The sequence below is a fragment of the Cnephaeus nilssonii genome (genome assembly GCF_951640355.1).
Source record: "Cnephaeus nilssonii genome assembly, chromosome: 7".
Taxonomy (NCBI): domain Eukaryota; kingdom Metazoa; phylum Chordata; class Mammalia; order Chiroptera; family Vespertilionidae; genus Cnephaeus; species Cnephaeus nilssonii.
In genome coordinates, this window is record NC_137078.1 from 34761930 (window position 1) to 34786798 (window position 24869).

Genomic DNA, 24869 nt, shown 5'->3' on the forward strand with positions numbered 1-24869 from the left:
TCTAAGCATGTAAAGCAAAAAATAAATAAAACAAAAAGGACAGCATGACTGTCCTACATATGCAGAGAAATTATTTATGAAGTCATGGTCCTTAGGTGAATTTTTTAACCTTATCCATAGCTAACCTAGGAATAATCATTTCAGTCAGTGCCATGGAATAAAACATAATGTTCTTTTGTTCATCTCTACACCATAGAGAAATATATTAGGAAGAAAGTGGGCGGGGCGGGGGGGGGAGTACAAGAGAAAAAATGAGAAGAGAAGGGCTCAGTAGTAAACATTAAGCCATTTGCTTCTAACTCAAACCAAACTTTTTACAAACCTGATTGATACAAATAACAAAAGCTCCCTGCGTTAGCCAGCTCTTACTATTTCTTAGAATTTTTAATATGAAGAGAAGCCTCCTAGGAGAAGCTCCCCTACCCTACTAGACAGGCAGGCCTATTGATAACCCCATTCAACCCTATTTCAGTGTCTAGTGTTTTCTCACTGTTTGAAATTATTTGTATTTTTTCACAAAGGAAGATACATATTTTGAACATGAATTGGGTTTCTCTTTATTTTTCATCTCTTTAAAGAAGAAATCCTAAGCACACTTGGAGGTGTGCATGTGTGTGGTTTTCACGCATGCACGTGAAAACCAAATGTATGTGATTTGGTGTTTTTAATGACATTCTTTGTGCTATCTTTGCCTTTTAGATTGTGATACAGGTTCCATCCCCTGGGGGTAGTAGTGGTTGGCCAGATGGTTTTGAAGATTTGGAGTCTGGTGATAATGGACCTCAAGGAGATATGGAAGAGGGAGACACTTCCCCCTTCAGCCGACCTGAAATTGTGGTGGTATGTGTGTGTTTGTAATAGGTAGTATGTGGAAGATGTTGTCTTTAGGAACTCTTGGGGGGTGGGGAATTAGATGTTAAAGTCCAAAGTTCATAAAGCTACAGGGCCTTTATCCTTCTTTTGACTGATTTTCCTCCGTCTTGTTTTCCCCCCAGTTTAACTGCAGCCTGCGGCAGGTGGGGAATCCCAGTAGTTTCCAGGACCCGCCCAACAGAAACATCACCTTCAACATGGAGCTGTACAACACGGACCTCTTTCTGGTGCCCTCCCAGGGCGTCTTCTCGGTGGCAGAGAACGGACACATTTATGTTGAGGTGAGATTGCAGCATTAGCCTCGGCCTTCAGGTTGGTGCTCAGCTGTAGTAGCTCCTGGGGTGTGAGCTACGTCGCCCTGCTCTTCCTTGCAGCCCTCGGCCAGCTCTGGGTGAAAATGCTTCCAGCTTGATTTCTGGCCAAAGCAGAACATTTCAGGACTTGCTACATTATCCTAAATGGAGAGTGTTCTATAGATGGAGGTTTTAAAAACGTCGTCAGTGTGAATTCTAATAAAGCCTGTTCTTGCTTAGCATTTTTGGAACAGCAGCTCAGTAGCTGCAGTGACAGAGTTAACCATGAAATGTTTCAAACCACCTCACATATTATCTTTTAAACTGCACACAAGTTAGTGAAACGCTGTGTGCTACTGTATCTCTTGAAAATGGTCTTTTCCCCCCTAGATCATTGTTTAAATGTATCTATACATGTACTAAAACTATTTTATATATACAGTGGTAATGACCATGCACAGCATAAGTCTGTGGAATGGCTACAAAAATATTAGGTAGTGGTAGTAATAAAGAAATAACAGCAGCTAACATTTATCGCGGATTTATTTTGTGCCAAACTCAGTTATAAATATTGTAATAATCTATCCTTCAAAGCAGTCCTCTGAGACAGAACTATTAATATCCCCATTTTGTGGATGAGAAAATTGAGGTAAAACTTACCTAAGGTCAGACAGGTAGTACCTATTAGAGTCAGGACTCGCCCCAGAGCCCACACTGTTATCCACTGGATGCTACTATCATGTATTCTCAAGTGCCATTTGAAAGGGGAGAAAATGTAACGTATTAGCAGTGCAAATATCCAGGTTCTCAGATCGGATTCTAGAGAAGATAACTTTCCTTATGGCCCTAGGATGTCTGCTGGTCTTACAGAGGAGTCACCCTCTGATGAGCTAGTTCTGCTGCTAAGCTGCAAGCCAGTGCTCTACTTCATGGTGGGGGAGTGAGAAGCTCAACGGTCAGATGGGATACTTCTATATATTACAGTAACTGCAGTGCACATAATTTCTATTTTAGAAAGACAAATAACTCTCGTACTGATTCTGGGACGGAGCCTGCTGACTCTAGACATTTTCCTGGATCTCTTCTCTTTTTTAATTCCCTGTTTGAAGAGGTATTCTCTTTCTTTGGGTACACCTTCTCTCTCCACTGGGGAAAATATACTGTTTTCTACATGCTGTTCCTAATCATAGATCTCTTCTAATCCAAGATCGCTGTTCTCTTCTTGCTTTCCTGGCTGCGCGGTCCATGTGTGCAGTTGGTCCGTGACTCCCTGTTGTGCTATAGATTTTAGAGGCTCTGCTTAACTGCAGTTTGTTTTCCAAATGTGTGCCTGGCTTTGCTAATTTATGGCTCAGCTGCTTGATGCTAATCTGTAGCCAATCTTCCTCGTGTATCCAACCCTGGGTGTTTTGGTTTTTGTCCCTTTCCCTCCAGTGTGGGCCTACTTAAAATATGGGTTTGTTTTTTTATTCATATTTTCCCAATTATATCTTGTCATATATCATCTATGTTTTTTACAATTAGATTCTGTCAAAGACATTGTCAAGTGATGAAAAAGAAATGAGCCAAATCTTTTTGTTACCATTTTAAATATCAAGTACATTGAGGAGAATTTGGGCGGGGGAAAAATATTATAAGCTATTTTATTTTAAAGTTGTTTTAGACCACCTAAACATGAGAGAGGATCTGTAAATATTTTGCTAAACAGGGTAGCAGTTATGTATATTATTTGTGTCCCAGTTTGGATTTCACTGCTAATAAGAAAATAAAAATTTTTTTTCTTAGAGTAAATAAAACTTCCTAAATTGTTGTCTTGCCTAAAGAACTATTTCCAAGTTTTTTTCTCCTGGCCATCCTTATCATATCCCCTCCCAGAATCCTCTATTTACACTAGATTATAGTCCCTTCTTTTAATCCAAGACATGATCAGTTTTTCCATCGGGGTTTTGGTCATCTTGAGTGATATTTGGTCACATAATGGCAACTTTTCTTTTGGTTCATTTGTGTTGGGGAATTTAAAAAACTGTAAATAACCCCCCAAATATAAATATTGAGTAATACCACTGATAATAGCTGGTGTTCATGGAGTAGCTGGCACCTGTGTTGTTTGCATGTCATTTTGATTTTACTCATCCTCACAATGACCGGATCTAGTAGGTAGTCCCCCTCAGTCTGTAGGGAAGGAAACTGAGGCTCAGAGCGCACGTTCATGAGCAGCAGGGCACATGATTTCCTGGTATTTGTTTCACTCCAAAGCCCACAGCCCTCCAGTACTCATTTCCAGTCCATTTTAGAGTAAAAGACTTATTAATAACCTTTTTCCTCCAAAACGACTTTTTGGGATACCTTAGACATTCTGCCATTTCATATTTCTTTGAGATGAGAGAAAAGATTTACATTTCTTCTGTCGCACAGTTTTGCACTGTGGGTCCTGAGTTCATGCTAAAGGAGACCTTTTTAGTTTAAATGGGGTATTGTGTAAGTTGCTATCTTTTCAAGATAAAATATTTTTCAGGAATATTGCAAAAATAACAACATGACTGTTTACAGACTATCAAACACCACTTGCTAGAAATATTTCCTACTAAGTGTTCTTCCAAGGCCACTTCTTGGGCCTGGTTGAATTGACGCTGTAGCTACCGTGAAACAGTAAAGAGAAAATGGACTTGTGATCAGAATATTTGGGCTTAAACTTTGGTTATACCCAGTATTTGCTAGATATGATCTTGACAAGCCATCTATTCTATATGCTCAGTTTTTCCTCCGTTTATAAAGTAGAGATGAAAATGTTTATCTCATCAGATTGTTCTGAGGGATTAAGCTTTAAGGCACAACAGAGTGACATAATCATAATCACCCCCATTGTTGAGTGTCTTGTAGTTAACCACGAAGGGATCTTGCAAAATAGCGCTGTGGACTGAGAGCCGCATTCAGTGTCAGGGACTTCCCCTGGGTTTCTCAGAATGGAAAGTGTGTTTACATCTCCATGCCTTTTGAAACTGTTCTGGAGCTATTGGCCTATGGTTAAGGCCTAACTTTATTTCTAAAGTGTTTAAGTTTATTTTGACCCTAAGTTTAGTCAAGGAATGAAGCGTAGAGGGGAGAGGCAGTTTGCACGGCCATCCATGTATCACCAAATGGAGAATCCAGTCTGGTGCAGGGATTTTTAGCTGAGTTCAGGATAGTTGAGGTTTGAATGCTGTTTACACTGGGCCAAACATTACTTCCTGTTTCTAAAGAAAAGAACCTTAACAAGGGTTGGACCTAGCCCATAGAATGTTTTGTAAGAGGGAAGTGTAAATGAGTCGGAAACGTTTCCAGATTAGATTTCCCTTAAAACACCGTTGGGCTTAAAGAGTGAAGGGAGAGTACTTGGCAAGGCCTGGTTTGGACCTGTGAGCGGCTGGGACACTTTGCCAGGCCCGTGATCGCCACCAGATTGCACCGTAGCTGGCATTCAGCCACAGGGCCAGCTCTACTGTGCCAGTGAAGCAGGACTCTAAATGAATCGGTAGTTTACCTGCCATGTTTTAGGCCCACTCTGACTTGTGCAGTTTAGAAGCCAGTACTCCCTGCGTAGGTTAAATAGATTCTGCCTCTGTATTTTTTGAGCAATTTTTAAAAAAGAGCTTGCCTTACAAATGCACTGCTATGACATCAGGAGCTTTGCCTGTTGGTGTTTTATTTATTTTGGAAAATCCACTTTGCTTTTATTTTTATCTCCCAGGGGACTTATGGGAGGTTGAAGAGACTTAGTCATTTTGTACTGGAATCTTCCAGGCTGGCGTTTGAACTAAATAATTCACTGTCACCATCCATATCAAGTTTAAATAGAAAATATCTCTTTCTTCAAAGAGTGTATATGTTACTTTTATCGTTAGACAGAAGACTATAGATGGATGTTGTGGGAATAAAGAAATGTCTCTCATCAGAAGGACGGTGTTGGTATGTTCCCCTTATGCCTAAAGTGAAAATAAGATGCTAACTTGTTTCTCTGTGTTGATCTTGCTGTTTTCCGTAGGTGTCTGTTACTAAGGCTGACCAGGAACTGGGATTTGCCATCCAAACGTGCTTTATCTCTCCAAATTCGAACCCTGATAGGATGTCTGATTACACCATCATTGAAAACATTTGTCCCAAAGATGATTCTGTGAAATTCTACAATCCCAAGAGAGTGCACTTCCCCATCCCGCACGCCGAGATAGATAAGAAGCGATTCAGCTTTGTTTTCAAGCCCGTCTTCAACACCTCACTGCTCTTTCTGCAGTGTGAGCTCACGTTGTGTACCAAGAAGGAAAAGGACCCCCAGAAGTTACCCAAGGTTAGTGGGCCTTCGCCCACGTGTACTGTTACTTGGACATTTTTAGGTGAGGCAGTGTGACTTACCAGAGACGTTTAACCACAAGTTATTACAGGTGGCGGTTTTCCGTTTGGGAACTGCCCAATTGAAGTAATAAAGCCCGTGTGAGCTGGGAACTGCGAGTTTTCTGGAGTCTTAGAGAATAAATCCCGACAATATGATTTTTTTTTTTCCATGCGTGTTAAGTAATAGTATCTTACGGATGATAAATCAAGACTGTTTTCCATTGAGGGAGAGGTCTGGCTTTATCTTTGCTATTCAGATCGCGTGCGGTGCCAGAAGTGCCGAGAGCCGAAAGGACAAGTCCAGTGTGAGGATTAATTTTTCCAGGTCCCACTGAGACTTGTAGTGCGATTGTTTTTTGACCTTCTCTGTGTGAATTATAAGGTTGACTTGTCTCAGGAGGACTTCTAAGGGAAACTAACAAATACTTAAATTTTCCTTGGTCCCATATCAGTTCATCATGTTTACTTCGTACCACTCCCCATATTGAACCAGTACATTTTGTACAGAAATCAGAACCCTTTGAGCTTGCTGGAATGGCTACTGTAAGGGTCAGCAACTTAATTACCTCATGACCTTGTGCATGGAAGGTGTGATCTGCGGTAATTATGGATAATTTTATGTGTGCATTTATTCTGTGGATATTTTACACAGTGTAAGCTTAATTCTCATCCTTTTGTAGTCACATATAAACCCACGTCTAAAAGTCTAATAGTTGAGCTGTGTCATTAATAATGTATTGTAGGTATGGAATTCTCTCACTTACTGCATAGGTTGTAAGAGATAGGTGTAGAGGTAGGAGGAAAAATTATCAGTATTAGATAGATTATCATTGATTTGAATCCTTTGCACTATTATATTCCCTGGGGCATCCATTTAATATCAAATAATATTTTGTAGTGCATATGAAAATACAGCCAATCTGATCATAATCATTAGGGAGTTCCTACTTATTCGGTGATTTAGACTGTGTTCTTTAGGTTGCTTTGGGAAACATTGATGCCTTAGCCCAGTGATGGGCAACCTTTTGAGCTAGGTGTGTCAAACTTCGCCAAAAAACTGAGCATAACTTGGGTAGTGTGTCACTTTGAGGAAAAAACTAACTCCAAGACTCTAGTCGCAAATGTTTCATCCTCAGGAGCAGCAAATGTTTCATCCTCGGCATGCGGCCGCGTGTCATCAGAAATGGCTACGTGTGTCAGTGCTGACACGCGTGTCATAGCTTCGCCATCACTGCCTTAGCCTTATAGCATTCACCTTCCAATGGCCATCAAGGTTGGGAAGTGGTGGGCAGTGGTAGAGAGCCATGGGGAACTGAACGCTTGGCTGTGAGACCCCACTGTTTCCTGCAGGCAGTGGATGACTTTTAGGAGTAAGGCATCTAGCAGGGGAGGCCTGGCAGTTACTGGGTGTTTATTGATGGCTTTGGCACTGAGCAAGTTACCTTGCACTGAGCCTGGCCTGTAGAAGCCCAGCTTCATAGTGTGTTCATCTGTGAAAATTAGTCCCAAAATTTCCTTCCCAACATCCTAAGGAGAGCCGTATGTCCCAGTGGATGACATGGGATGTTACCCTAAACCTAAAGTCGCTATTTATACCTGAGGTAAGATACAGTGGAAAGAGCAGGGGGACTGACAAATAAGACCTGCTATTTATTAACAGGACTTTAAGCAAATCCCATGAATTCTCAGAACCAGCCTTTCCTCATCTATACAATAGAAATAATAGTACCTCGCTTCCCTCGGGTAGAGGAGCAAATGAGATAGTTCCCCATTTATAGAGCAGTGGCTTAGGATGACTGTTACCACTGTCTCCCTGTTTACTGCTTATAGTTAATATTAGATTTCTAGTGACTATTGAGTGTTTTCTGTGACGATAGACAGAGCCAAAGAATCTTCCAGGAGGCAGTCTCAAAGATTGTTGAGTCCCCCCCTACCCCTGCCCTTTGCTGAGGCCAGAGAGGACAGTGTCCTGCCCAGAGTCATGCAGTGAGTTAGTCGTAGAATCTTAGGCTCTTACGTGACTGAAGAACTGGTAGGGAAGTAGGAAAGTTTTTCCTAAAATGCAAATCTTTTCAACGATGATGCCCCTTCACAGAAAATCCACTGTTTCCCTTGACAAGAGGGCTATTGTAAAGGCTTTTCTCTGTTTTGGGATGGAGGTCTGCTTATACTATGTGTCTGACTTGCATGTTTCTCAAAGCAGCAATGACGGTAAAGCCAAAAGTCTTTGTTCTTTTGTGATGGGAAGAGCGTGGAGTTAATTCACCTTCAGGGGTGCCTTGCTATAGACTTTTTAAATGGTTGATATATTTCTTCTTACAGCAAAAGCAAATAGATGTCGATTTACATTAGAGTTTCACTTATTCATGAGCATAGACAAGGAACCAAAGTTATTTTAAAGAAAAAGTAATGGAATGTGGTCAAACGCTTTAAAAACAGGTCCATTGGGCTTGGGCACGCTAGTTCTAAGTTTGGGGCCTTAAAATAGCTAGAAGCAGCTGATCTCCTGGCATCCACACCTGGGCACAGCTCCCCTGAACTCTGTTCGGGAACAATAAAAACAGATAACTGGAAAGCTTCATTTTGCACAAGCCTTTACCAGGATTTTAAAAAATCAAACAAACTCGACAACATGATTATCTTCTTGGACAACAGATGTAAAATCTGTCACCTTCATAATGCAATACATGAAGTTTCCCACAATCACAGATCGTAAACATGAACCATTTATGTGAAGCCGGCTTGGTCTAGGGCCAACATTTGTTGGATAGTTTATTTTTCACACTAAATAATGCTAAAACCTCCAGTTGTTTTGTGGGAAGATTGGGGCCGGGGGGTGCGGGGGGAAGAATGACAATATTTATAAGCTGTTCAGTAATATTTGCATCTTTAAGTGCAGCTGAGAATACATGGGGCCCACCACTGTATCTCCCAGATTATTTGTAGTTCTTTGGAAAACACCCAGATCTCTTGTTTTCCTGTGGTAACCAGCTGTTAGCTGTCTGAGAAGGGGCACAGGACAGCTGTGCAGGCTGCGCTGGTGAAGCCTACAGAGTGACCCCTGACTCTCTTTGCTCTGCCTCTCTGCAGTGCGTGCCTCCCGATGAAGCCTGCACCTCGCTGGATGCCTCAATGATCTGGGCCATGATGCAGAATAAGAAGACGTTCACCAAGCCTCTCGCTGTGATCCATCACGAAGTGGAATCTAAAGGTGTGTTTTGGGAGGCTCAGTCAGAGGGTGGGTGCCTCAGGGCTGCTCGTTAGGAGGTTCCAGTACTGTAAGTCCAGGTTCATTAAAAAGATATATTAATGGCCAACTAGTAATTTTAGAAAAGGATTCTTTGCTTGAGGAGTTTTTTTATTTAGTTCTTTGTCCTACTGACATGTGGCTCAGTGGTCAGGGATACATTTGCAAATATTTTCCTCTTTATTATTAGATCAGAGTCAAGGTTGTGCCAGTCACAATGTCACTCTCTCTCTAGCATTCAAATATGCTTCCTCAACTGTGTAGGGTTAGAGTTCCTCCTGGCATGGAGAGATGGCCTTTCCATGATCTCCTAGGAATGGTTGTGCTGGCTACAAGCTATTGTGGTGTTTTGTCAAGATCGCAGATGCCTTTTGGGGAGGATGTTATGTGTGTGAATACCATCCATCTCAGCAGAAGGAAGGTTGAGAACTAGTATTCAAATGGGTTTTTAATAATTTAGTTTTCAGAATTTTATGCAGTCACATCTGTTGCTGGAAGCCAAGGATGGCTCTTTCTGCACATGCAGGAACGGTCAGCAAGATGCATCTTCTAGGAGAAAAGGAAGGATGCGCTCTAAGAGGGGTGGTACCAGTATCCGGGAGGACGGCGGGGCAAAGCAGATCTGGCCTAGGCCAGGCCAGCCAAGCCAGCAGAGGAGCAGAGTTGGGCTCTGAGGGCTATTAGAGTGGCTGCGAGGCCCTGTGGACTGATCTGACAGAGAGCAGCATCGCTCCAGCCAAGGGCATGAAAAAGCAAGAACCCACCAGGCAGCTGTCAACGACCAAATGTCAGTGGGCCTGGGCCGTTACAGTTATCAAAGAAACATTGTCTAAAGGTGCCAAGCTAGGAGAAGGTGGGGAGAGTGAAAGTGGATTTCAAGCCTCCGGGGTAAATATTTCAGAGCTAGCGCCCCAGGCTGCCTTCACCACCCGAGGGGCAGAGAGAGCCTGTCCCCGGCACCCAGGGCCTTGACAAAAGCCAGTGAGCAGCCTGACTCCAGTTGCTGGGCATCAGCTGGGAGACCTGCTGCAAGGTGTTGACACCAGATCTGGGCTTGCGCCGCTCTGGGATGGCATTTCTGATCCGAGCATTGTTGGATTTGGCAAGAGTAGGCAGCAGGGGCGGCCCTGGAGCCAACAGGACCTAACAGAGCAGAGGCATGTGGATGCCGTCCAGTTGAGTGACCTCTGTGAAAGTAGCAGTGCCGTCCCTATTGTCGTATCTGGTGATGACATCTGCCCCCTTCCCAGGAACATGCTCCATTCAGAAAGGCAGGAGAGGGTGGCGGGGAGGGCACTGGTGTAGAGCCAGGAGCCTGCGGGGTAGCTCTTAGCTTTCTCCGATAACTGGCTGTGGGACTTTGGAGAGCTCCCCTCATGGCCTTGGATTTCATTTTCTTGATCTGGAAAAGGAGGGGTTTGGACCAGATGACTCCCAGAGGCCTTTCAGAGTGTTAGCTGTAACCCTCAGCTATACTGTTTGAAGAAGCAAAACCATCTTTTCTTCATTTCCCGCCCATCCAAAAGTTGGTGTGAAATATAGCTGCTTAGTGGTTCCTCAGCAGTGTTTTCATTGTAGATATTGTTTGTTTTGCTTTTTTTTTTAAAGTTGGTTTTTAACCATTTGAAACAGTTACAGCAGCCGTAGTCTTTCAATAAATGGATTGCCCAATTAGTTTCTTGTTTATTGGGCCCAGGGAAAAAGAAATTAATTGTGTTGTAAAGTGTTTCACAATTGGGCAGCAGCTGGCTCTGTTTTGTACTGTGCAAGTGGTTTAACAATAGCAGCAGCCACCTCGTACCCCCTCTGTTACTCTTACCTACTTTGAGAGCGGTAATTCCGCTGGTAATTGAAGGCAGCAGCTTGCTTTTTCCTAGGCCAGACAATAATTAGGCATTAATATTGCAGCAGTATAACTTCCAGTAATTCATTCATTCTTCTTTTAAGTCTGGTAGTATTTTTCTAAGTAATTCCTCTTGTAAATTAGGCAGTTGCTTTTATTTAAACTTAGTGTAATTATTCTGAAGGGTCATTGTTTTCTTTACATGAAGTTCAAGGGGAAAGTTTTACCAAACATCAAAGCACTTCCAGGAGATTTGCTAATTGAGACTAGATTTTGGTGGAGAAGTGTGTAGTGAGGAAAGTTCACTGCTTAGATTTGTTAAACAAAGTGAGGAGGTTAGACTGTAGGCCACTTCCCAGGGGCTGTACGCATAGACGCTTTCTAACTTTGCACTGAATGGGGTAGGTTTTCTGACAGTTTTCTGCTGTATGAGTGACTCCTCTTACCTTTTGTGTTTCTTTTCCTTTGACTCTAAATGATTTCTCCGCAATGCAGGCATTTGAGTCTGTGCTTTTCCCCTGCCTCTCAGTGCATTGAAACAGTTGGTTGAAAAGGGAATGTGACATTTGCCTAATAGCATTTGCTTCTTTGAATAATAGAATCATGAATTCCCTCTTCCTTCCAGACAGCTTTGTGTGTTACTATAGTAAGACACAGATCCTATATTCCCTCTGGAAGTGGGCAGGGCTCCTATTGGGATTGACATTTGGGATAAACATTTTCCAACCAATGGACCTTTTACTGACAAAGGTGCTCAAGGCCATGCGCGCTCTGGCCCTCCTGGCCATTGGGTCTGTTGTATGTCTCAATCCTTGAGTTGTCTGGGGCAGCTGATAAAGGCTCTCATTGCCAATTTCACAGCCAGGCAGAGGTCTTCTCAGGGGCTCCTGCCAATAGCATGGACACATTTCCAGCACGGTTTCTTCCTTCTGTGGGCAGGGAGAACAGGCCATCAAGACTAAATAAATAATTCTGGGTCCCTCCTCTGGGCCACTGTTTTTAGTGGAAACTTCCCGAGCTCCTGCAGCACATCTTTGCCAGTTTTTATTCCTCAGTTGCTTGGGAACCAGTGTTGGGTGAACCTTCTTTTGCTGTTTATATTTTCAGCAATAGATGATGGTGATGGAGATAATGATTGTCTAACATTTGTTGAGCATTTACTTAATACAAAGTTCTGTGCTTCATAGGGGTTATATTTAATCCCCTTAGCCCCTTTGTGAGGCAGGTATAGAGGGAGGCTCAGTAACTTGGTCAGGATCACACCACATATAAATGGTGGATCTGGGATTTGACTCCAGGCACTTTGATTCCAGAGCCTGTGTCTTAAACCCTATGCCTTATCCTAGGTGGAAGTTGATTTCAGTTTTTAATAAAAACTACAAGTAAATAGTTAACACTCTATGAACTGAAAAGAAGATGAAGATTTTTAGGGGGAAAAAATCTGTTCCCCCAGAGCAGGGGTCCTCAAACTTTTTAAACAGGGGGCCAGTTCACTGTCCCTCAGACCGTTGGAGGGCCGGACTATAGTTTTAAAAAAAAAAACTATGAACAAATTCCTATGCACACTGCACATATCTTATTTTGAAGTAAAAAAACAAAACGGCAAAAACACCCGCATGTGGCCCGCGGGCCGTAGTTTGAGGACGCCTGCCCCAGAGGGTTAAGATATTGGGAAACATGTAAACTATTTAAGAGAGTATTAGAGTTTAGGAGACATTCTGTGACTTTGAATTATAACTCACAAAAATGCTCAGAAAACATGAATAGTTTATGCATATTATGGTTTATGGCAAAACAATTAAAATAGTTGAGGTGATGCCATCCTGCCATATTTTCTGACATATTTTGAAGTATAGGCATGTGCGTGCTATTTGCTTTGGATGCTGTGACCACTTTTTTATAGCATTTCCACAGTAAAATTGGTTTTACCACGTCAGTGATGTGTGTTTTATTTCTTTTTTAACTGTGAAAGGGAAGAGTAATTTCTCTGAAATTTGGGGCCCTAAAATTTTGGACATACACATGAAAAATGGGCACAAAAAAACCCACAATGAATGTCATACCAAATTTGCCATGATTTACATATAATATGTAATTCTCAGTGAGTTAAAAGGAACAAATTAAATGTTGAAAATACTGAATTTTCCCCGTATTTCTACCACACAACTTTTAGACAACAAAAGTGTGCTCAGGACAGCACCCAGCATATCATGGGCACACAGTAAATGTTAATTTCCTTTCCTTCCCCGTAACCTCTCAGCCAAACTGAGTTTTTGGAAGGAGGTGAAGGGGATGGAAGGGAAAGTTGTGAACGTCAGTTGGAAGTTAATCCAAGAGAGGCGTTACTTTTTGGAACACATTTGATTTTTCCAGAACAAAAATACTCTAAAGCACCAGCCAGGTTTTGTCCTCAGACTGAGGTAGAAATGAGGGGAAGGTGAGAAGAAAGAAATAAAGAAATACTTCATTGACACACCAAGACATTTAGTTTCTATCTCATAAGGGAGAAGAGGTATCTTAGGCTTTTTTTTTTTTTTAATTCAATGTGCTTCACATTTAAATTTTTTTTAATCTGGAAAATTTCAAATATATACAAAAATAGAATGAACTCCCATGAACCCTCCTCCATCTGGTTTCAACAATTACCAATTCGTGGCCAATCTTGTTTTATCACTTCCTGTCCCTGGATTGTTTTGAAGGAAACCCAGATATTTCATTTCATCCATAAATATTCCAGTGTGCACCTCTAAAAGTTAAGACCCATCAAAAGATCCCAGTAGAGAGCTGATAAGATCACAATAATAAGATATACATGATACTTATGGTTACTTATTCCCTCCCCCCCCAAAAAAAAAATGTCCGTTGGATACCTACTATATGCTTGGCACATAGTAAATAGATTACCCTGTCCTTAAGGCCTTAAGGGTGTAGTGCAGTTTCACAGCCTTAGTACTCTTGGTGTTTTGGTTGGATAACATCCAAATGGCATTTGTTTGGGGAGCTGTCCTGTGCAATGGAGGGTGTTGAGCAGCATCCCTGGCCTCTACCCGCTAGTTGCTCATAGCACACTCCTCCACAATCAGCTGTGACTACCCAAGAGGTCTCCAGACTTAGTCAAATGTCCCCTGGAGGCCAGGAAGCAAAAATCAGGCTCAGGTGAGAAGAATTGATCCTGGTGGAAGGATACAGATTAGCGACTAGGCAATTGCAGCAAATGCCATAAATATTGAAACAACCCAGAAAAGGAGTTCATTTATAGTGAAGTAAAGTGAGTAAAAACTGAATCTTAAATGTGACTTCATAAAGGCCTCCTGAGTCTCCAGCTTCTTCATCTCCCCATCCTTCCCTCTTTGCCAGATACCAATAGATGTAGGTGCCAATTAGATAACTTGTTTTCCTTTGGGCCTCCTCGTTCTAGCATGTTGAGGAGAACTGAATGAAAGTTGGAGGCCGAAAAGCTGTGGTCAGTTACTCATGCATAACCCCAGAAATGTCCCGTTTATGAAAACCATGCCTGCCACTCCGAGGAGGAAACTTTTGGTTCTAGAGGTTGACCAAAATTTGCTCAGAGTATATGAAAAGATTCAATTCAGAATGTTGATTATAGTTTGTTCTTTCTGTAAAGAAATCTGTATTGTTAAAATTCTTTTTACAGTAATAGCTAGGATTCCTTTCTTACAATCTGACTCTTAAACCAAAAGTAAATATTGTTGTGGCCACTCTTTTCCTTTCAGCATGCCAACTCGATTGCAGGGTTCCGTAGAGATCAAACTCTCTTAGTTCTACTCCGAACTTATTAGGGATTTTGGAACAAAGAAGTTAGAGGGTAACACTCCTCCACCCTCAGTGCTCCAGCTTGTGCTTGTTATTGTTTATGCACAGGAATCATGGAGGAGCTTTACCCCCGGGATATAAGCAACGACTCTTTCTGCTTAGCTCTGTGAGAAGGCCCCATTTGGGGTGGGGGAAGAGGGTTAGATCATAACAGAAGTCCATTAAGAAATTTAAAACAATGCCATCCATCACACAGGCCTTGCTAAATTCTTACATGGGAGGTCTCCTTGGGGGAGAATCATTATTTAAAACCTCTTGGGGATTCTAAGTGACAAAATTGAGCCATGGATAGTTAATTAGATGGAACTGTTCCCAGAAGTGTGTATATTTCTCACATGATGCACACTGTGGAGACCTTTAAATGCCTTTGGACTTAGTTCAGCAAATCAAACCACTACTTCTTGAAAGTTGGAGAATGTTGTGGTTAACTACCCCTATTTCATAGGGTTCTGGGGAGTTTAAAATGAAAAAAATACAAGTGAAAGCTTTTTGTCAATTGTAACACGCAGTAGAGATGTACAAATATAAAGTGTCATCGTCATTATTTTATTGCTGCCAACGAGGCTGATAGAACCCAACTCCCAGGAAAGAGTGTCTTGTGGGCATGTTGTTGGTGGGTGTTCTGCATCCTGAATTAGACTTTCTTAAAATCACACAATTATTTTAATTTTCTTAGTAATTTTATTTAAGTATAATCCTTTCCAGTGCCACCATATTGCACAGCTCCAGGAGGCACCGTTCAGGGGTAGTGGCTCTGACCCCTCTGGTAGCATCCCTTCCCTTCGGCTGGACCACGTTACCCTGTGCTGCGAGGATGTGGAGGATGTGGTCAGCCCAGCTGAGGTGTCTGTTCCTGAGATTTTACAATCCTATCTAGCTTCTTTCTTTTTGTAAACAGCAGCTCAAACGTTGCTTGTTTTTGGTCAGTTTTTCACAAGTTCTTTGCACTTCACCGTGGAGCCCAACACAGTGTGTATTCCTTCTTCACTGAATGAAAAGAGAGATGAACAGAGAGGCACTCAACACTTACCACTTTGAAATTCTAAAGAGAAGCGGCAGAGTCGGTGCCAGGACTCGGTACCCTTTTCCTAAAAGGACTGGGTAGTGAATCTTCCCAGTGCGTGGCTCCTACAGTCCCTGCCTCAGCTCCTCAGTGCTGCTGTTGCCTCATGAAAGCAGCCACAGACCAGATGTCCACGAATGAGCATGGCTGTGTTCAAATAAAACTTTACTTAGGGAATACATTTGAATTTTATATAATTTCTACATGGCATGAAATATTATTCTTCTGATTTTTTTTTCAACCATGAAAAAAATATAAAATGTATTCTTAGCTTACAGGACATATAAAAACAATATGCCACCCCCGGTCTGCTGTGCTCACTGCTGAGGAGTGTGCGTAGCTGTGCGTTATTAGCTTCTCCATCACTGCCTCCCCAGCTAAGGGCAGAGCAACACTCGCCAGCCAGTTAGCCTGTGAGGCAGAATCTGGAATTCTGGTTCAACCCTGCCCTGATGCTTTCTAGCTGTGACCTTGGGCTGGTCACATGATATCAGCGTCTCAGGCTGCTCATTTGTAAAATAGTGATAATTTTTTTTCCTGCCTCCTTCACAGGGCTGGTGTGAACCCCACATGAGATCATGGCTATGCAGCACTTTCTAAACACGAAAGCATTGTAGAAATGTTGAGGCATACAAACATTTTCAAATAGTATTATTTCAAGTTTTCTCTATTGCCTCCACTTTGAAAAAGTACATCAACATTCTAATCACCAAAAGTTTCTTGCAGGCCTGTTCTATGCCGGACTGAGTAAGAACTAGACCAGTGATGGGCAACCTTTTGAGCTTGGTGTGTCAAACTTCGCCAAAAAACTGAGCATAACTCGGGTAGTGTGTCACTTTGAGGAAAAAACATTATTTCGCGATATTTATAGTTTAAATAACATAAATGTATCATTGTTATATATAATTGTATTTAATAAACCAAAAACTAAATATTTAGTGCTGACACGCGTGTCAGAGGTTCGCCATCACTGAACTAGACTCTGCCCTCGGGGGGTGGGGGTGGGGGTGGGAATAGAGAATTACGATGTGAAGTGGTATGTGTGTAACCGAGGAGGGATGGAATGAGCAGAGGCAGGAGAGAGCAGCCCTGCTGGGGGGGGCGGGGGGGAGGGGGTCATGGGCAGTGGAGAGTCAGAGAGGCCTCCCACTGAAAACGCCAACAAAACAGGTCGGGGAAGGAGGGTGTTTCAGGGAGGGCTTACGAAGCGTGATAGCATAGAACAGCATGGAGAATTTGGGGGGCTTACATAACTATGAAGAGCCCAGCATAGGTGAAGGACCCCATTAGGAAAGGAGGCTGGAGAGAGGTGGGAAGAGGAGGGAGGCAGAACTTGGTGTGCTGCGCTAAGAGTTTGAATATTTTCCCTATAAATGAAGGGGAGTCATTGAGCCATTTAAGCAGGGCAATTGCATAACCACCTCTGGGCTCTGGAAAATTCATTCTGGGAGCTGCATGTGGAGGAGGAAATATCTGGAGTGAGGCAGTGGTGGAGACAAGGAGAGCAGTTAGGGAAGCTCTATAATAGTGCAGCCCGGCCTGTGTGGCTCAGTTGTTGAGTATCGACCTGGGAACCAAGAGGTCACTGGTTTGATTCCTGGTCACGGCACATGCCTAGTTGCAGGCTCAATCCCCAGTGACGGGCGAGCCAGAGGCAGCCGATTGATGATTCTTTCTCATCATTGATGTTTCTATCGCTCACTCTCTCTCCCTTCCTTTCTCTCTAAAAGTCAATAAGAACATTTTTTTAAAAATAGTGCAAATGTGTGATGAAGAGGACCTCAACTACAATAGCATTAAGGTTTAAAATAAAGATTCTCTTCTAGAATGTGTGTACATTAAATTAGGAATAATATTATAATAAATCGGAGAAACATGGTATTTAAAGGTATTGAATCTTTTCCTAAATAACTATAAAGGTGTACACACACACAAATTGTCAGACTCAAATTCCTTACATGTAGGTGTTTGCCTTCAAGTTTTTTTCAAACCGGAGAGCCTGTACCATTAATGGTTAGAGTCTACCACTTAAAATTTCTGAGTAATTCATGTTATAATTCTGGTATCTAAGAGGACAGTCAACAGAACTTTCACAAATATTAACAAATAGAAAAGTGTCAGACTGTGGAGATTTTGATGACCTTTTGCCTAAAACTTGATTTCTCTGGGTGATGCATCGTGATTTATGTTTCTGTTTCAGGAACAAGTCCAAACATTAAGGAACCAAATCCAATTTCTCCACGTAAGTCTTTATGCAACTATTTTGAAATAAAGCCTCCTGGGCTTTTATAAGAATGAGTTGGTTATGGAGCATATGCCAAACTTTGAGTTTTGATAAGGAGACTTATGCTCTTACTTTCGCTCCCCTCTTTTTTCTCATACTTCCCCCCCCCCTCCCTCTGTCCTTACTTTATTCTCCTTTCTTTTTCCCTCTGTACCTTCACCACTTTTAAATGTGAACTTGCTGACCCATTGGTGTATATGACCTTAATGGAAAGGTAGTCACTTTCTTAGCTTTAGAGAGAGAAGTTTGTTATCTGCATGCTTACATCAGTTGAGAACTGAAAGCATTAGTGTATAGCTATGGCAGTGGTTTGCTTTACCGTTTACCATTGTCAACAGCATTCACTTGTTAAGCTAAGGGAACTAGTTGTACCTTCAAGACAATCTGTAGTCCAAACGGCATTGGGGGAGACGGCTTGTAAGGAAAGAAAGAGAGAGAGAGACCAACTACTACAAAACGATGTGTTGGAAATTATCTGGGCCATTTTCGTCACTTTATATGGAAGAAAACTCTGACCCAGAAACAATTAAGTAACTCGACCATGGTGTAATTAACATTGAGGTTGTAATAAAAGCCTAGAGGGCTAGGACCTGGGCTTCCTGGCTGTGCACCCAGAGCTCTTTTAGATGGTGTTGCTTCCTTCCTTAAAACTGTCATAGTCTCCGTGGCTGACTCCCTCACATACACATGACAGTCAGCCTGGAGAATTCCTTTATGCAGAGCACGTTATAAACCATGCTGTTAAATGAGTGCATTACCTTAATGCTATCATGGAACAGTATCCTTAACCCAGAAGGAGACACAGATGGACACATGCTCTCATACTTACCTGGTCAGATTTTCATAAATGGCATCTCCATCTCTAGAATTTTAGAATGTTTTCACTAAAAACTTTAATCTTGCCCCACTTTGTGATCTGTAGGCGTAAAAAGGCAAGTCATCTTTTAACATCCGTTCTGTGAACTAGATTAAATTAAATGAGGTAGATGGCTAGGTTCGTCTTAACCTCCAGAGAGTTCTGCCTTTTTCTTCCTCCTTCTAGGGGATCCCCAGCCCTTTCACAAACTCTTTTTGTTCACCTCCTGCCTGCAGCAGGTGAAGTAGGGCTGGCTCCAGCTTCTCAGAAGTTAAATGAACACCCATGGGTATTGGCTAGACAACTAGGGACCAGAACTTGGGAGTTTGGATTCTTCCAGAATCTTCTCCACCATGACATACTTTTCCTGCACCTTTTCTGGGGCTACACAGAGGTCACATTTGTCTATAACTGGATCTTTTACACTGAAGTGAGTTGAAAGGCAAAGAGATTTAATTTACATAGAGGTCACCTAGGGTCACTTCTGACGAGAGGAACCTAGACACAGTACTGAAATAACGGGGAGAGCCTATCGCTTAAATTGATGATATAAAAACAGAGACCTGAGAAATCTTTATTCTGCCGAAAAGCCCTCTCCCTTGGAAACTGATATTAACCTTTCTTAAGTGACTCAAAGAAGGTAGTTCTCTTAAATGAAAGGAAATGTTCTATTTCTGTGGCCTGGAATTGATTTCAAATATAAAAATCTTTGCCAAACAGAGAAACAATTGGTTCTATTTATATGTTTTGCTGACCATAAAACTGACATCATTCCCCACTGAGAAGTATTTCCGTTCCCCTCAAAGAAAGATCACGGTTGGAAAGTGTTAAAAAGTAGGTTATTTTAAATGACACAATGTGTAGTTGTTAAGATTGAGGATATAATATGAGGATATCAGTGAAATGTTACAATCCACAGGAATAGTTTACCCTCACTTTGTTTTCTCCTTCTCACTCCTTTCTTCCTGTTATCTTTCCTACTTTTAAATGTGCATAAAATATGTTTGTAAAGTATTTGAAGTGTGTTTTCTGTATAGTGTCTCATTGGAAGTGTTCAATGAATAAGAAGCAGTGAGTCAGATTTTTATAATAGAGGTTCACCTTATTTTCCAAAGCATCTTAACCTCTGAATTTTCGAGGCTGTTTACCATTCAAATAGACAATGAACCATAGACTTAAGGTTTTACAGAGTTTACAAATCTGATCTTTTTAGTAAGTCTGTTGCTCAAAATAATTGCAAATTGAGCATTCTTGGAAGTCTGATAATTTAATTTTTTTTAAAAAAATTGCAAGTTATAAATACAGTATAGTTTGTCTCAGATTGTATTAGTTGGTGTTCAGCCTTTTGGATGGTGCTTGTGAAACAAATATAAAATTGTAACGTCTGATGCAGATTAACATAAAGTATTTCTCTTCCTCAGCAATTTTCCACGGTCTGGACACCATAACCGTGATGGGCATTGCGTTTGCAGCATTTGTGATCGGAGCACTCCTAACGGGGGCCCTGTGGTACATCTACTCCCACACAGGTTAGTGTGACTGTTGAATAGTAGTTGGGGACATCCCGGGTACCTGCCACACAGCGGACTCTCAGTGTTTCATTGCATGGATGAATGGATGCGATAATGAGTGAAAGAGAGTGAAAGTTCATTCCCCCTATTTTCACATTTACAGATTTGGCATAAATTGGGTTTTGCAAAAATATAATCGGCTTTAAACAGTTTTAGGAAAAGGGTTGTTTAAACTACTTACGTTAATTGCAGTTGAGATGTTGGTGAAGTGTAGCTTTTAATAAAGCTACTTTGTGGTTTGTTTTTAATTAAAGGAAGGTAATATAGACAAACTGGAAATATAAACTATTCCCCCGATGCTAAAGACTTCAGAATAGAAATATAAATGGGCAGGAAGTGAGAAGGGAAGCCAAGATTTTGTTACCACATCTGCCTAGGTACTGAGCCCACCAGAGTCCCTCACTAATGGTTTAAACCAACATTTCTTGACCAATCCTCATTGATAAACATAAAATTCTCACTTCTTTCTAGAAAGTTATTTAAATTTTCAAAATATATTTTCATAAATTGTAAACAAATACTAATGGTGAAACAGAGCTCTTTGTTTTCAAGTTATGCTCCTCCAGTCCCCAAAATTATTTTTCTTCAATATGTTTTTATTGATTTTAGAAAGAGAGGAAGGGGGAGGGAGAGAGAAACATTAATGTGAGAGAGAAATACCCTCTCTAAATAAAGATAAGTACATTTTAAAAAACAATGAGAAGACAACCCACAGAATGAGAGAAATATTTGCAAATCATATATCTGATAAAGGGTTAATATCCAGAATATATAAATAATTCCTACAATTCAACAACAAGAAGAAAAACAACCCAGTTTAAAAATGGACAAAGTACTTGAATAAACATTTCTCCAAAGAAAATGTATAAATGGCCAATAAGCACATTAAAAGATGTTCAGCATCACTAATCATTAAGGAAATGCAAATCAAAACCATGAGATACCTACTTCATATGCATTAAGATGGCTATTATAGAAAAGAAACAGAAAATAGCATGTTGACAGGAATGTGGAGAAATGGAAACCCTTTGTGCATGGCTGATGGGAATGTAGAATGGTGCAGCGACCACAGAAAACAGTTTGACAGTTACTCAAAAGTTAAATGTAGTAATACCATATGATTCAGCAATTCCAATTCTAAGTATATACCCAGAAGAATTAAAAGCAGGGACTCAAACAGGTTCTTGCACATCCATGTTCATAGCAGCAGCATTCACAATAATCAAAAGATGTAAATAGCCCAACCCAAATGTCCATCAACAGTTGAATGTATAAACAAAATGTAGTAAATATATGCAATAAAATACCACTCAGCCTTTAAAAGGAATGAAATTCTAAACATGCTATAACAAAGATAACCTTGAGAACATATGCTAAGTGAAATAAGCCAGACATGAAAGGACAGACATTGGATGATTTTATTTATGAGATACCTAGAGTAGTCAAATGTATGAAGACAGAAAATAGAATAGAGGTTACCAGGGGCTGAGGGGAGAGGGAATGAGTATTGTTTAAAGGGTACAGAGTTTCTGTTTGAGATGATGAAAATGTTCTATCTATACTAATAAAAGCCTATGTGGTTGTCACGCCCTCACGCTGTAACAATCCATCACCAGGAGGCTGTGTGCACAGCGGGCGTGCACGGGTGGGCGGGGCTACGTGCGCTGCGAGGAGAGGTGCGTGTGGGTAGGTGGGGACTTGATGCTGCATACGTGGCCTACCTCTTTGGGGCAATCCATGGAGGAGCCCTGGATGGGTGGGCGGGGCCTACCTCTTTGGGGAGATGGATCATGGGGCTCCCGCACTGTGAGAGGGCACAGGGCAGGCTGGGAACCCTCCCTCCCTGAGTGCACTAATTTCGTGCACCGGGCCTCTAGTAGTTAAATAATGGTGATGGTTGCTCAACATTGGGAATGTTGTTAATGTCACTGAATTATATGCATAAAAATAGTTAAAATGGTCAAAATATGTAAGTAAAATTAAAAATCTATAAATTGTCATTTTGGTGAGATTTTCCTCCAGGCTTATGAGTTGGTTGTGACTTTGTACCAATTAAGGTCTCGATCTTTTGATATCCTAATGGTAATTATTTCACAAGCTCACTCTTTCAGTTTAGAGAAGTTTTCAGTCACTTGTTATTGATTTCAAAAATGATTCCTCCCCATTTTCCAAGCTAAAAGCCCTCCCTTTTGCAGGGAAAACTCTGTAGGAGGGATAGGTTGGTTGTTATAATTTATCTTTACTTTAAAGGTGCCTTTATGTCCCCTGAACAGGATGCACTCAGAGTTTGATGAGAATAAGAGGAGAAAGAGAAGGAAAAGGGAAACGGTGGGGGTGGGCTGGAGAATGAGGAAGGCTGCCCTCCATGAGTGTCTGTACAACCTGCAGGTGTGGGCTGTCATCAGAAATTGGACTTGAAGTTCTACTTTGTTCCACTGCTGGTCTTATTCCCTGACCCAGGTGCAGTAATTACATTTCCCTTTAGTAAACATGGAGATGATCCCTCCTCCACAGGGTTAGTGGAGGTGAGAGTGCTTCAAGAAGAAATGCATGTGAAAAGCTTTCTGAAATCCAAAGTCCTACAAAAAAAAAAGATATCTAAGGTTGCTTATATGTGTAGGCAGGAAAAAAAAAATCTAAGAGTGGGAGGAACACTGTGCTTCACAGAGCGTAATAAAGTGCTGGGGTCTTGAATTAGGTGTGCCTGTTCCGTTCCCAGGGGCTTCTATTCAGCAGTCCTCGGAGGAACAGACCGTGTGTTCTGAAAGCACATGCCCAGCTCTGCCTGAGTCAGGTTAGCAGCTTGTCATTAGGAACAGCTCTGGAGGCTCCACGTGTTTTTAGAGGGCTGAGGTTTCTCCCAGCTCCCACCTCTAGTCCAGGTGAAGAGAGAAACAGCAAGAGTTAGGCTACCATGCGACCAAGAGGCAAGAGACTAAGTCCGGGGATCAGAAAAATGCAGCTGGAACAGAAGGGACGACCCTGGGGTGACTGCAAAGAAGGCAGGATATGCTCTTCACCCAAGTGCTGCGGGTAAGTTAAAGGGAGATGCCCGTGCAGGTGCAGACAGGTGGGCCATGCCGCAGGAACACAGACAGAAAGTGGCAGGCAGGGCATGTGGAAAACGTTTAATTCCTGCCTTGGAACAATTCTCCTTTCCCCACAACTTACAGCAACATCTGATCCACCCCTCCTGCAGTCTTCGCTGCAAAAATATGGTCTTCGAGCTTGGAGAGTGAGGTGGGTCAGTGTGTGAAAGTGACCCTCTTCTCTAAACCAAAGGCAGTCTGGTTCACTCTCCTTACAGGAGTGAGTTTGTGAAAAAAAAATTACAATGAAGATATCAAGAGATTAAAATATTACTTGGTACAAAATTGCAACCAACACAAAGACCTTAAGGAAAATATCTGTCTTCTTTCCCAGCATCAAGAAATATTAAATCTAAATCACCCCCAGGCTTACGGTTTTCAATCCAATGCTTACATATCTCCCAAGGAAGAAATTCTATACATTCCCCCTAGAACTAACCGATCCTCATTATCAGCAAGTTCTTTTCCCTGTGACCTAAATCCCTACCCCTGACATTTAAACTCATTTCCTGGTGTTCTGCCCTCACGGAGATAAAGAACAGCTGTCTGTTCCTCTTTATAATTATCCTCTATGGACAATATTTGCAAACAGTCTCCTTCGGGCTGTATAATCGAGATTCCTCTCACCTTTCTCTAAAAGTCTTCCCTCTGTGGTTTCCCCATAGCGCCTCTCCATGTCATTCAGATCTTTCTTAAATCAAGTTTCTTCCCCAGGACCCACCATGCTGAAAAACTTAAGAGATAAGGACCCGGTTGTAAAGTTAAGAGGTGGCAGGAAATCAGATCGGGACAATTCCATGCCACGCTAAAGAAATAAAACAGATTATCCCTTAAAAATATATATTCTAAAAGCTTCTCTGGCAGTACGTAGGGTGTAATTAAACTATGTCCTAACACACAACTTCCTCCTGAGTACCCCATGCACCAAATGGCTCTTCCCTCTACTCACTCTCCCTCCTCCCCAAGTCTCTCTTCCTCAATGTGGTTTGAGATTTTAGCAGCAAAACATGAAGACCGAAGACATTCCTGATGGCCACGTTTGGTATTTATGAGCAAGAAGCTTTCCTTAAACTCCTCACATTGATTCAGTTGGCCTACTGCTTACCCCCCCCCCCCGCCCCCCGCCCCCGGCCCATCCTCTCCAGAAGTAGGCCGATTGTATTTGTCACGCAAGCGATATTTCAGAGAAAGTCAGTGCTCCAAGAAGTCAGAGGTCACTGTGATAGAGAGCAGAGAATGCATCTCAGAAAACCGAGGTTATTTTTTCATTTTTTAAGCAGAAACATCTGCACATTAACCCCTTCTTCTCATGGTGACTTTTTCTATAGTACCACTACCATGTGACGATGAAAAGACTTTTTCATAATTGCTCCAAATGTACAAGTTTTTGGCAACTTGTTATATTGAGAAATGCCATGTCTTACATGTAAAAATAGCCACAGAGGTAGGAAGGATAGTCTAAAGATAGTACTTTCAACATTTCCAAGCAGATTCACAGACAGAGACTCTCCTGGCACATTGTTGGCCCAAGTCCATGGATTGCTAGGTTAA

The 24869-nt window shown here is 41.7% G+C and overlaps 1 protein-coding gene across 1 annotated transcript in view; it reads left to right on the forward strand.

The window, feature by feature from the left end:
- The window catches only part of TGFBR3 (transforming growth factor beta receptor 3), a 197647-nt gene that overhangs the window by 167600 nt on the left and 5178 nt on the right, over nt 1-24869 (forward strand). The window contains exons 11-16 of the mRNA XM_079777362.1: nt 700-840; nt 996-1154; nt 5188-5487; nt 8622-8742; nt 17719-17760; nt 20080-20187. Coding sequence (XP_079633488.1) covers nt 700-840; nt 996-1154; nt 5188-5487; nt 8622-8742; nt 17719-17760; nt 20080-20187 — 871 coding nt within the window. The remainder of the gene's footprint in view (nt 1-699; nt 841-995; nt 1155-5187; nt 5488-8621; nt 8743-17718; nt 17761-20079; nt 20188-24869) is intronic.